At 38.0% G+C, this 12,499-nt stretch overlaps 1 protein-coding gene across 2 annotated transcripts in view; it reads left to right on the top strand.

The window, feature by feature from the left end:
* AMBRA1 (autophagy and beclin 1 regulator 1) overlaps positions 1–12,499 on the top strand; it is a 63,663-nt gene that overhangs the window by 26,533 nt on the left and 24,631 nt on the right. For both annotated transcript variants that reach the window (XM_063438083.1, XM_063438084.1), the window contains exons 8-11: positions 3,096–3,182; positions 4,101–4,280; positions 9,772–9,852; positions 11,704–11,804. In XM_063438083.1, the coding sequence (XP_063294153.1) occupies positions 3,096–3,182; positions 4,101–4,280; positions 9,772–9,852; positions 11,704–11,804 (449 nt within the window). The remainder of the gene's footprint in view (positions 1–3,095; positions 3,183–4,100; positions 4,281–9,771; positions 9,853–11,703; positions 11,805–12,499) is intronic.

The raw sequence follows: 12,499 nt of genomic DNA, 5'->3' as shown, positions 1-12,499 counted from the left end.
AAGCTAAAATGTGACTTCTTCGACTTTCTTCATGGGTTTCTTGTATATTAATTCATGAATGAAGCTACTTGCTGGTGTAGCAGCTGTAATGGCTTAATCATTCAAAGCTAATAGAGTTGCAGGTTATTCACTTTTAATACGTTGGGTCCTTTTGTTATTTCTGAAAACGGAGAATTGCTGGGAATTCAAAGTGAATTTCTCATCTAAGATAAATGGCTGAATTGTGAGCATTGCTCGGCTATCCTTCCTTTTTGGCTATTTTGGTGTAAAATTTACTTTGAATTCCTGATAATGTGAATAACCCTGTATGTCACCCCCATCCCTCCATTCCTCTTCTATAAAATCATTTTCTGTGTGTAAAACTAGCTTACGAGTGCTGTACTGGGAACATTTCTTTTGTCGTCAGTGGAAGTACAATGTGTGGGTCTTCATGAAAGTGAGGGACAGCCCTGCAGGACACCCATCTGATTGTGTTTGTAGTGACTGACACATATACAGAGAGTTTAGCGTTTGCAGGCAGTGTCTGTAATCCGTGACTCTGTGGATCGATCCAGCTGTCAGATCTGCAAGCTGAACAGTCTGGATTTTTTTTTTTTTTTTTTTTTAATTGGCACAAGTATCCAGCAGGGTGCTAACTGAGCAGTTCATTACTTGGCATCAACTGGACACGTTGTTTATATAGTCTCCATTTAACAAGCGCTTGCTGCAATCCACATTTAGCCATTTCTGTGGCTGTTCTGGCGTTTTGATGGTCTGCACTCTTGATCAAAGGAGTTGGGTTTACCGAACTCCTACAACTAGGCTGGCCGAGCATCGTAAGGAACGTGCATCACAAACCTCTCCGGTAAAAACGTGATGCCTACAATTAGCAAAACTCCTCGCCTCCCCTAACTTCTCCCTCCTGCTAATTGTATATTTTTGCTTTCTGTGTACATAGCAAACAGATGATTTTGAAGTATCTTCACAGGCAGCTGCCTTGTTTAGCAGCCATGTAGCTGCTGGATAAGTGCTGGTGTGTGTTTTGTTTTTTTTTGTGTGTTTTTTTTTTTTTAATGTTTTTAAACGCCATGGCAGTGTAACATGGTGACACGTAATGTAGCGTCAACTATACTTGTATTTATTTAACCCCTTAAGGACACACGACCTGTGTGACATGTCATGATTCCCTTTTATTCCAGAAGTTTGGTCCTTAAGGGGTTAATGTAGAGTTATTGGGAACAACTATGTGAGAACATGCAGATTTATGTAGGAGACACCTGGATCAGACTAGATGGGCCGAATGGTTCTTATCTGCCGTCACATTCTATGTTTCTATGTTTCTATCTTAACTTCAAGCAAATTTAACATTTTCTATTTCTATAAAATATACAATTTTTTTTTATGGGATATTTTTGCCAGCAGGGTGTATAGAATGTTATAATTTACCCGAAACAGACAGTGTTCACTTTAAAGTATGTGAGAAACCTATACTTTTATCCTAAGTTTATATCTTAATAATGAGATCCCGTTGTCTTTCCTTTCTGACTCTGTACATTCTTCCCCTCCTTTTTTTTTTTTATTTATTTATTTTTTGTTCTAAGCAGCCCAATGTAGAGCATAACAATGTGTACAACGTAAAATTCTCAAAGGGTTTAGCTGGGCCCGCCTGGCACCCACACGTGCAATGTACAGGTTACGTATACTCAGTGGGTTTCTTTAACAATTTTCTTTTGGTTGTGTGTGTGCGTCGTTATTCTATTATTGGTCCTTAAGGGGATATACATCTGTTTGTTGCCTCTCCCAACCACCCTTTGGTTTAATTAGACCACTATATAGGCTGCCACTAACTAGGTTAGAAAGTGGACAACTGAACTACAACTCCCTTGAAACAATCGTGGTGACCATTAAGCACTGCTTATGGGATCGACAGAACTTTTTCAGGAGATGTTAAATGAACATTAGCCTGAGCAAACTGCAAAACCGCCAGTTATTTCACAAAAATTCAATCTACTTTCATAATTAAAAAAAAAAAAAAAAAGAGGGAGGGAGGATTATGCTCACTTTTTTTTTTTTTATTAGTTTTAATGCATTATCTCTATAGTGCATACTAAATGAAAATGGATCAACATCCGCTTTCCTTTTAGCTTGGTCTCTGCTTGTTGTGAGAGTTAAAACAAGTTGGCTTGCCAGGGTCACCAGAGTACCTCTGCCTTGTGACATATTTTAGTTCCTGTGCAGCTTCTTGGCTTCTTCAGATCTTTTTGATCTGAAAGAATGTACGGTGTTCTTGCATTAATTTAAATCTTATGTCTGCTGCTCACCCACTGTGTGAATTCACTTTAAACATTCCATCAAGTACATATCTTTTCATCAAAAAAGAAATATATATATATTTTCACAGGGGAAAGAAATATTGTCTTCTATAAGAAAGTACAGTATCTTCCGATGGGATTCTGTTGGTTTTAATAATTAAAGGAAAAAAACAAAACATTTTTTTAAGTGTCCATTTTTTTGTGTGTTTTTGTTGTTGTTTAAAATACGCTAATTACAACATATGTGCAAGGGTAGTTAAGCTTATTTTGTAATCGTTTATTAATTGGCAACTAAGGTTGAATTCTGTATCTGTAAGCATTCTAGGGTTTATTCACAAAATCAGAAATTTTGGGTGGATTTCACAGGGAAATGCAAATTTTAGGCTGGCTATGAGCATAAAAATAGCTGCATTTTGATACGTAATGGCATAAAAACAGCTAGTTTGGAAACCAACATTCTCAAATTCATTATCTTCTGCATTCGCAGTTCAGTAAATAAACAAATGTTTGTCCAACTATGACTGTCAAAAATTCTTGCTGTTTGGCAGATCTATTATTAAAAGCTGTAGAAGCCTGTAGCTTTCTTCTTTTTTTTTTTCTCTATGTGGATAATTAGTCTCCAAAGGCTGATCAGCCACAAGATCGATTATCTGCCAAAACTGATTATCTGATAGCTACATCTCCACATGGGCCAAAGATAACAGATTATATACATTACATTGCCAGGAAATGGTGTAATTGTTTAATGTAATATATTTTCTTCTCCATGAAAATGACTGTTGATCCATGTTTGCTCTCTTCCAGGAGGCTTCTCGAGTCCTCACTGATCTCACTGTCCCGTTACGATGGCACTGGATCTCGGGAACATCCGATTTACCCTGACCCAGCCAGGTAAGTGGGATCATCTCCCTGTTTTCTGTTTTACTCCAGAATACCCCCTCCTGGTTACTCTGTATAGGCGAGAGTAACAATGCCAACATTCATTTGGAAGTGATGTTTTATTCTACCATCAAACGTGGATTTGGCAGCGTTTCGACCAATTAAGGTCTCTGTCAAGCCATGCTAAGGCATAGGCTCACTGAGTTCTCAGATCATCATAACAATTTCTAGATCTTAACAGTATGCATTATTAGAGTGATTAGAACAATTTACTTTGTGGATAGCTTTCTACACCCTGTTCTACAAAAAATTTGCCCAACCTTAGTCCAGCAGGTGAGTACAATATTCCTCTTAACAACAGGTTCTAATTTAACAAAACATGGACAATAAGCATTTTTGTTTTGCTTTGATGACTTTTCTGTATGCGCTGCTAGCATAGGCTGAATCTGTGTAAGCCGCTACTTACGTGATTCAGTTGGTAATGCAGTGTGTGGCTATTTTTAATGAATTTTAGGATCCAGCCTGGTGCACTGTGTTGTCTACATATTTGCTGGCAGTTTTGCTAGCAGATTAAATTATTTACATCCTAAATGTATCTCCTTGGAAAGGCCAGTTAAGTTTGGCAGGGAAAATCTTTACTTAAACATATATGGAAAACAAAGGAAAAAGGACAGCCTACTTTAATTCCCATGGTTACTTCTCTCGTCAGTCTTATTGTTCTATTTTGGAACTGTGTGTGTGTGTTTGTAGATGACAGCTTCACATTTTCAAATGCAAGTAACACAGTCGTTAAGAAAAAAAAGAACATTGTAAGTGTCTAGGAACGTAAAAAAATGGTGCTTGTTTCACTAATCTCTCTCCCCGGAAGCGGCCACCTTTGCTTATTGTTTAGTCTGTGTGACTTCATTTCAGACTATTGTTATTTCCCAGATTGTCTCCAGCCGCTTACTACGCACAAAGAATGATCCAGTACCTGTCTCGGAGGGACAGTATCAGGCAGCGTTCCATGCGATACCAGCAGAACCGTCTGCGTTCCTCTGCATCTGCCCCGTCATCTACTGAAGGCCAGGGAGCTGTGGAAACTGGGGACCTTGAATTTGAAGAGTTTGAGTAAGTTTTGTTTTATCTGTAACACCTTTGCTTTCCAGGTAAGTGGGTCAAGAAGGACTACATTGCCTAAGTAGTGTCTAAGATTTCAGTGAAGTGAACACCAATCCCCAAATTCTGTTCATTGAGAAAAATTCAACTTCTGTTTCATTCTATGGATCATGGTATGTGTAGCTACCCTGTGACGACTTATGTCCTTTTGCTGGGGACTTGGGCGAAAAAGGTTGTAGCACCAGACATGAAGATCAGAATAAAACTAATGGTTGTTTGTTTTCAAATGGAAATGGATGCCCTTTAAGCAGGGTGTCTGGGGGATTTTGCTCATCTATAACACTCTAGCCTCCCACCTATTGCTGCACTTTTTTTCCGAGGTCCCGCAATCTGCTGCCAAACCAGCTACCTCACCATGTACCCAGGTTATTAATTGAGTAAAAGGGTTTTAAAGGTTGTCACTCTTGCCCCATTTTTAAAATCCATATTCCCACATCATTTTCCGTAGAAGTACTGTGATGGACAGTAATTTATCCAAATTCTTTGTTATATAAAAAGAAACCAGTCATTTCAATTCCTTTTGTCTTTGGATCAATATCTATATTTGCAATTCCCTTGGTTATATGTAGTTTATAGACTGCTTGCATTTACACTGTAAAAACGGGGTCATTTTCACTAAAAATTGAATTGTGATGTACGGACTACAGTCTGCAAAACTTTGGCAAAATTGCGTAATTCTGAAAAATCTTCTTTATGGCTTGGCTTACATTTTGCATGGATCCCACGCAACTCACATAATTATTTACTGAATTGAGACTTGTCTGGAGTTCGAAATATATTTTAAAGTTACATAAACTTTTAGCCCTAACATTTTCAGTTTGGGCTATTTTTACAGAAAATTTGAAATTTATGTAGAATTTCTGACGAGTCACTTTGAGGGGAGAACTGTCGGTAGACGGAACTCTCTGCCAAAGTAAGGTCACACAAGTTCAGACAGGAAGTAGGCATCTTTTATTACACATCATCCCTGAATAAACATCTAAATAGAATATAATTAAAGCAATTATTACTTGCAAAAATAAGTAGTAAATGCACTAGGTGTGGACAAAACAATTAAACGCCTTGTATGCTTGTAACTGTTAGATATTAACGTTTAAATTGAATCTGTCATCCGTAAGTTGTCCGTGTGACGTGGTTACAGTCAGGTAGGCATAGATCCAATCCTTACACTGTAATGGTGAAATTGTCTCAAATGTATACCTTAAAAGATACATGTGTGAAAATTGCTTCTTTCACACTAAGTATATCTTTGCGGAAAAGAAATTGCTGTATACACAGCATATCTATCTCAACTGCTGTTATCCCTAGGTGTAGGTGCATGCTAGGGGTCATGGGATGCCACCACATCATTTAACCCCTTAAAGAACCAAACTTCTGGAATAAAAGGGAATCATGACATGTCACACATGTCATGTGTCCTTAAGGGGTTAAAGGCATGCTAGTTTGCCGTCTTTACAGCTTTTCGTTTTCCATAAATGTTAAATAATTCAAAATTGGCTTTCTGACGCTCTAATGACCTGTCCTTATCATTAGTGGAACTACTGTTATGCCTGCAAACAAAATCTGTTTATTGTACAATTTATCTATAATGTACAATGTCTGTATTTTAGTTTTTAATGTAATTTATTAAAATCCAGACAAGGCTGGCATTAAAGGTTTTTTGTATTTTTTCCACCCCATAATCATGGCCTTTTAGGGCAGATTAACAGCTGTAGCAGTATCAGCTCTCCTTTCAATTTGTCTTACACTATTAGATAAAACATTGAAATTCACTTATACCTTTTGTTAACTTTTTTGTGTGTGATGTCCTTGAGGTAAATACATTGGTGTGGATTTCTACATTTTATTGTATATTTCAAACATCACAAACGGCTGTTAAATATAGGGGATAAGTAAACGTAATATTAAAAATCCTAGGACATGATGGTTCTCCTTTAAAAGTACACCAGTAAACCCAATATTACACCAAGACCTATTCATAGCACAGGCTGTTCCACCGTGGCTCTCTGTCTGTGCATCGTCGTTCAGTCCTCCGTCAGAGTAAGCTCTATTTCTGTGTCTCGGTGCAGCTATACACTTCCTGTCAGCCAATCAGAACCCGGGTCTGTAGTATTCGGCCCTCCCCACCCCTCTACCTTTTACTCAAAGCTATTAAAATCTGTGGATCTAGAGGCAGGTAATTATTCCTCGAATGTAAATAGGTTGCAGTATATTATAAATGTCATCCTAAAGTGTATTGTGTGGGGCCATTGAGACTCCGTCTTGATGAACGTGATTTCCCTTGCTCTTTTTATTTATGTATTCGGCTCAGCATGCTTCTCTTTGCCTGTAATCTGTATTCCTGATATAATAGGGACAGATGAAATAATCAAATTCCTCTTATCCTGAAGCAGTTCTCTTTGTACACTGTGCCAGTTCTCTGCATGTTCTATGAAAATAAATGGCCTTTTCTTACATGTCGTAAATAGAACCAAGATTTATTGCGCAGTAATGTAAGCCTGGCATCATGACATTCGCAGAGCATTGCTTGGTCAAAAACATATTCTAGCTTCTTTTGCAGAAATCAAAGTGATGGAATATTCCAATCTATCTGCAATTTGCTTCTTCTTGCACCCGGTGAGAACACTAGCGATGGCAGTTAGGGGGGCAGCGTGATCACATGTTTGTGTTCAGGAAAACTTTTTGTTTGCTTGTGATCACACTTTATTTAATAGTTTTTCTGTGTGTGTATATATATAACGGTGTATCTTGATCTGATTAATGTCATTATTTTACTGATGGGTCGTGGGTAAATTGGATTAGCAACTAAGCTCTGCCCATTGTAATTTTGTCAACATGACTACTATATATAAGGAAATATAGTCTCGACTTCTCCTTGTGTATTTTATGAAAACACGGACTCACAGGAAAAGAACGGCAAGCAAAATAAATAGAAGCAGATTAGATGACGTTTATTTTTGGCGACCGACTCTTTTTTTTTTTTTTTTTTTTTAATTTGTGCTGGCAGATTTGCTAGCAGTTTTATAGCTAAAATGTTATCTTAGCTCATAATTCTAGATATTTCTATGCCATAGACTTAGAAATATCATCTACAGATATGGCGGCTGTAGCAGGTGCACGCACAGATGTGCAAGTTGTGGTGGGGGCTTTAGAACGCCCTCCACAGGGACAGAGACTACACGCTCATACCGTATAACATTTAAAGTATAGATTGATTCCACAGGCACAGTATTTGGATTAAATGCTATAACTACTGGATTCTGCTGTCAATATTCTCACACTAATGTAAATGTTAATTGCCAATGGTGTATATATGCACCAAAAGAGGAAAGGGGAATCTCTGTGTACCTGGGTTTTGCCAACAGATCTAACTGAACTGTTTTATTAAGAATATCTATGAGAAATGGGTAAGATGCTGAAGTATAGCATTCTTTTTGGGGGGAGAAATGGATCGTGGGTAAATTGGATTTGCAACTAAGCTCTACCAGTTGTAATTTTGTCAACATGACTGCTATATATGGAAAAATAGTCTTGACTTCTCCTTGTGTTTTTTTTATTAAAAAAAAAAAGCAGATAGTATTCTTTTTTGTGGGGATAAATGTATACCGAAGCACCTTCTTCAGTATGTTTCTCACCTTTTTGAAGTTTACTCTTTAAAAAAAAAAAAAAAAAATTGCATACCATAAATACATAATAGAAAACCAAAAGGATATAATCCAATAATTCTACAAAAAAAAAAAACTGTACATTGGACAACGAGATGAGAGAAAAAAAAAAAAACCACACACAATGGTTGCCAACAGAAATACAGATTCACCCAAGATTGCAGTTTTAATTTCTCGGGGAGTTAAAGTACCAATTAACTTTATCATAATCATTTTGACACATTTGGAACGGTTTGGCTGAGAACCATAGCCTACCAATTTCCACCTTAAGCTGACAAAGTAATAGATTAAAAAGAAGATTATTTTTTGTTTTCATCCTCTTGTGATGAATATTTTTGGCCGCAGCACAGGTGTGTATTATACTCTATAAAGTTCTAGGAAACCTCTAACTTAACGTACAACTTACTGCAGGTTTGTGTTCCATAATGGGCATAGTCTTGGACCCAGGTTAGTTTGGCAGTCCTTGGGACTCTCCCCAATAGTATAGGATTATGACCAGAACATAACTGTAGCAAAATACAGATACAATCTCATGCTTTTATGCTACCACGACATCTTTTGTTCTGAGAAAGAAAAAAAAAATTACCTATTGCTAAAAATTTTAAACATTGTACAAGCATGTTGACAAAATGTTACCCCTAGCCTACTAGTCAAGCCTGCTTTAGATGGTTTGGACGGTCAATCATTTTGCGGTGAGCCTGCATGTCCAGTTGACAAATACACCCCCAAGCTGCAGAAGTGTTGCTAAGCAACATATCTAAGCTCAGATTATTAAAATGAAAAATTGTCTGTAGAAAGACTGTATATATCCTCCACTGTACTGTTTTGTGTTTTTTGTTTTGTTTTTTTCCCATCTTCTGCCATTCTTCATTTTGGGACATTGCAAGGTTTATTAGATCTGTTTGTTGCAATGGGAGGATGGATGCGAATTTCTGCATACAGCGAGGTTGAATGTGGAAGATGCGCTGCTGTCAGAAGGTTTACATGAAGCATTTGCTGAGACGAGCTTTGATATGTAGACAGTGGGGTGCTGACACAGTTTGGGAAACGTCCTTTTTCCTTGCTCAGCGGCTGCCGGCAGCTCCATGCACTTTACAATATGGCAAGGAGCAACATCTTTGTGTCTATGCACCTGCAGACTCTTTGTGAACAAAAATAGCTTTCTAATTTTTCATTACCGCTATAACTACTTAACTGCCTCTCGACCGAACATCTTCGCTCTCTTACAGCTGAGAAAATCAGGTCAAACGTGGGAGAGCAAAGTAAGACGGACAACAGTGTTTGCTCAAATTTTACAGCCCATTATAGAATTTTTTTGTTTTTTTTGTTTTTTGTTTTGCTTTTGCATAGCTAGCATTTGAACTTGGGATATAGCTACCATTTTATGCATAGCCTGCTTTCCATTTTTATTGAAGAAGAAATATGTGTATGTATAATATACACATACACACACACACACCCATACGCACACACATTAATAAGTAAAATTTTAGGCCTAAAAACCCCAAATGTGCTGTTTTTTTTCTTTTTTTCCTCTCTAGACCACTTTGGCCTAGTTTAGCAAATAGATATATTGGTGCATGGGAACAAGTAACATTCTATAAAAGAGTGGATGGAAAACTGAGTGGTCAAATTCCATGTGGATGTGTATTTGAAATGTATTTTTTGGGGATGCAGATTCCCAGAATGTAAATATTATGACACAATGCCCACAAGCAGTTGTCAGGCAGTTTGTCGTGCTGTCCTGTTGATGACTTTTTCCTGTTTTATGTACATAGGGATAATGGAGACCGTTCTAGGCACCGGACTCCAAGAAACGCACGTATGTCGGCTCCATCACTAGGTCGCTTTGTTCCAAGGTAAGAAAATTCACCCTCCGCCACAAAGTACAATGAGCATTGGTTACCTTTCTTCTTTTTTTTTTCTTTTTTTCTTTTTTTTTTTATCTTTATTTATACAGTGCAAAGAGTTACAAACAAGCCTGCCATGCCCCAACAGAATAAACAAGCTTTAGAGATCACAAAGTAAAACAAGTGTGTGGCATGTGATAGTAGTGCACCATTTTTTTATTTTTTTTAATCCAGTTTAGAGACAAAACAAGCTTTGGTCTCCTGGCGTTAAACTGGCATGCATTACGGCAGGTTCGACCTGAGGAGTAGTGTTACAAACAGGCATGTGTAGGCATTTAAAACAAAAATAAAATCTGTAGATTTGTAATCAGGCTAAACGTAAAATGCCAGAGATACTTCTCTATTATAAGTGAAACAAAAGGAAAGAAAATCAGACAAATCCAGGCAGTCCTAGTATAAATAGGACTGTTGATTAGCTGCAGTTGTTATCTTCCTATGAGAGGCAGTGATAGTAATGGCAGCCCCAGAAACCCTTAGGATACTACATGTTGGACATGAGTCCCAGAGACCCCTCTTATGCAGCTAGCTCAGCTGATGCCCACAAGGGGTAGGGTGAAAACAGGTGTTATGGAGAGGAGCATCCAGACATACAGGGTAGGTGCTTGTAGACTCTCCCCCCCTCCATTGGTTACCTTTCTCATACTCCAAGAGCGAATCCTCTAAATTGTCATTGGATGTTGTCACCTTGGCTCCATTATCAGATATGTAAAGCACCTTTCTAATTGTCTAACTCTCCTGTATGCAGTCCCTTCTATCAATGGAGATTATAATCCACAATTCAGAAACAATGTTCTTAGAGTGTAGCAATAGCAGGAACATATGTTGTCGTCAATGGTGATTGCTCCACTTTTTGAACTTTACCCTACCCCATGTTATGTATTTAATAAACATTGTAAGCTAGGTAAGAAAAATACATTTGAAATATTTAATTGGTATATATTTTTCTATGTTTAGACCACAACAAGTCATTGTTTGTTTGGTGCCTAATTAAAAAGATTACTATAGTGGTTATGTTTCCTAGAGTCCTCTAGAGCTTTCCCCCTGGTTTAATATCAAACTGTTTAAGAATGGTTTGGTATAATCCAAGGGCACTGTGAAATGTTACTTCCACCTAATCAATGTCCATTTCATCCAGCCTAGATAACATTGATTGGCTGTGAGCTCTTGCTCCAGGGCACTTTAGGCAACCTTAGCAATTCAGGCAGAGGTAGTTGGTAGTTTTATTAGTGTTCCTTTTAATCTTTGGATGATGAAGGACAATAAAACATTTAACCATCATTGTAATTGCCCCACCTGTTAAGGGAACACTATGGTCCTTCAGACCACTTCATATCAAACCCACCTCCAGTGGCTGTCTTCCTGAACGCTATTAGAGAAGCTTCCTCCTACACCCCGATGAAAACTCAGTATTGGAATCAAAAGCTACTTGTAGCAGCATTTGATTGGGGGTGTGTGTTGTTTGGGCGCACAAGCCTAGTTGATTTTCTGTAAGAAGCATTGGATTGGAGGAGATCGCGGGTGATGTTGGCTTGGATGCTGACATCACCGTAGGAGCAGCTAGTGGCTGCAGTGGAGGAAAAGAGGTGAGTAATTGTTAAGTAACTTCATTTTACGGAATCAATTGGGCTGGACAAACACTTTTTTCAGGGCTCGAGTTTACTTTTAAACTTGGCCCAAAAGGTTTCCTTTTTAAATCCTATTTAAAATGTTCTTTTATCTCAAACATTAAAGTTACTCTGTTCTTGGTTCTTATTCCATTTTCTAACGTTTCTTTGTGTTTTTTTCCCTCTTCCATTGCAGGAGGTTTCTGTTGCCAGAATACCTGCCGTATGCTGGAATTTTCCATGAGCGAGGTCAGCCGGGACTTGCCACTCACTCTTCTGTCAATCGAGTTCTAGCAGGTAAAATTATTCACGGTTTGTGCTCTGGACACTTGTTTATTCTGCACTACTTTTTGCTCCTTACTTTTTCCCAATATCCCACAATACTAACTGATATTAACTGATACAATACTAATCTATATCAGGCCCACCTGCCATAACCACATGAAGGCTCCTGTACCTTTAAGTTCTAGACTGATATTCACAGTCTAACACTAGACTGTGTCATTGTGAATGTGGAAATCTGGGGGGAATTCAGTCTGCTCACAACATAGGGAAAGAACTTAAACAAACTTTTCAACCAGCTCATGAAATTATATTTTAACAGCTTGCAAATTGCGCTCTGTATGAATGTAGAGGAACCAGGTAGTTTGAAGTTAGTCACGGTTTTATATGAGTATGGTGGCTTTGCAGACTCTCATAAGAGTAAGAGTGCTGGTGTAGGTTCTAAAACTTCCTGCATGCAATTTTTTCAAATATTGCTTCCCCTTTGATGTGCAGGGAGGTTTGGGCTTAGAGCTCTAGTGATTTTTGCAAACTGCTGTGATGAAAAGAATGGCAACACACTGGATAAGGGGAACTTCGCTGATCATAATCTGGCACAGAGGTTGTTAATGGTTAGTTTCGCTTTTCAGTTGAGCGCATCGAGACAGCATGAATATCTGAAACATGTTTACAAAATAACTTTTTTAAATCACACCTCACTCCATTGGTAT

Source organism: Pelobates fuscus, chromosome 12 (assembly GCF_036172605.1).
Source record: "Pelobates fuscus isolate aPelFus1 chromosome 12, aPelFus1.pri, whole genome shotgun sequence".
Taxonomy (NCBI): domain Eukaryota; kingdom Metazoa; phylum Chordata; class Amphibia; order Anura; family Pelobatidae; genus Pelobates; species Pelobates fuscus.
Note: the sequence above shows the minus strand (reverse complement) of the source record. Positions and strands in the feature narration are given on the sequence as shown.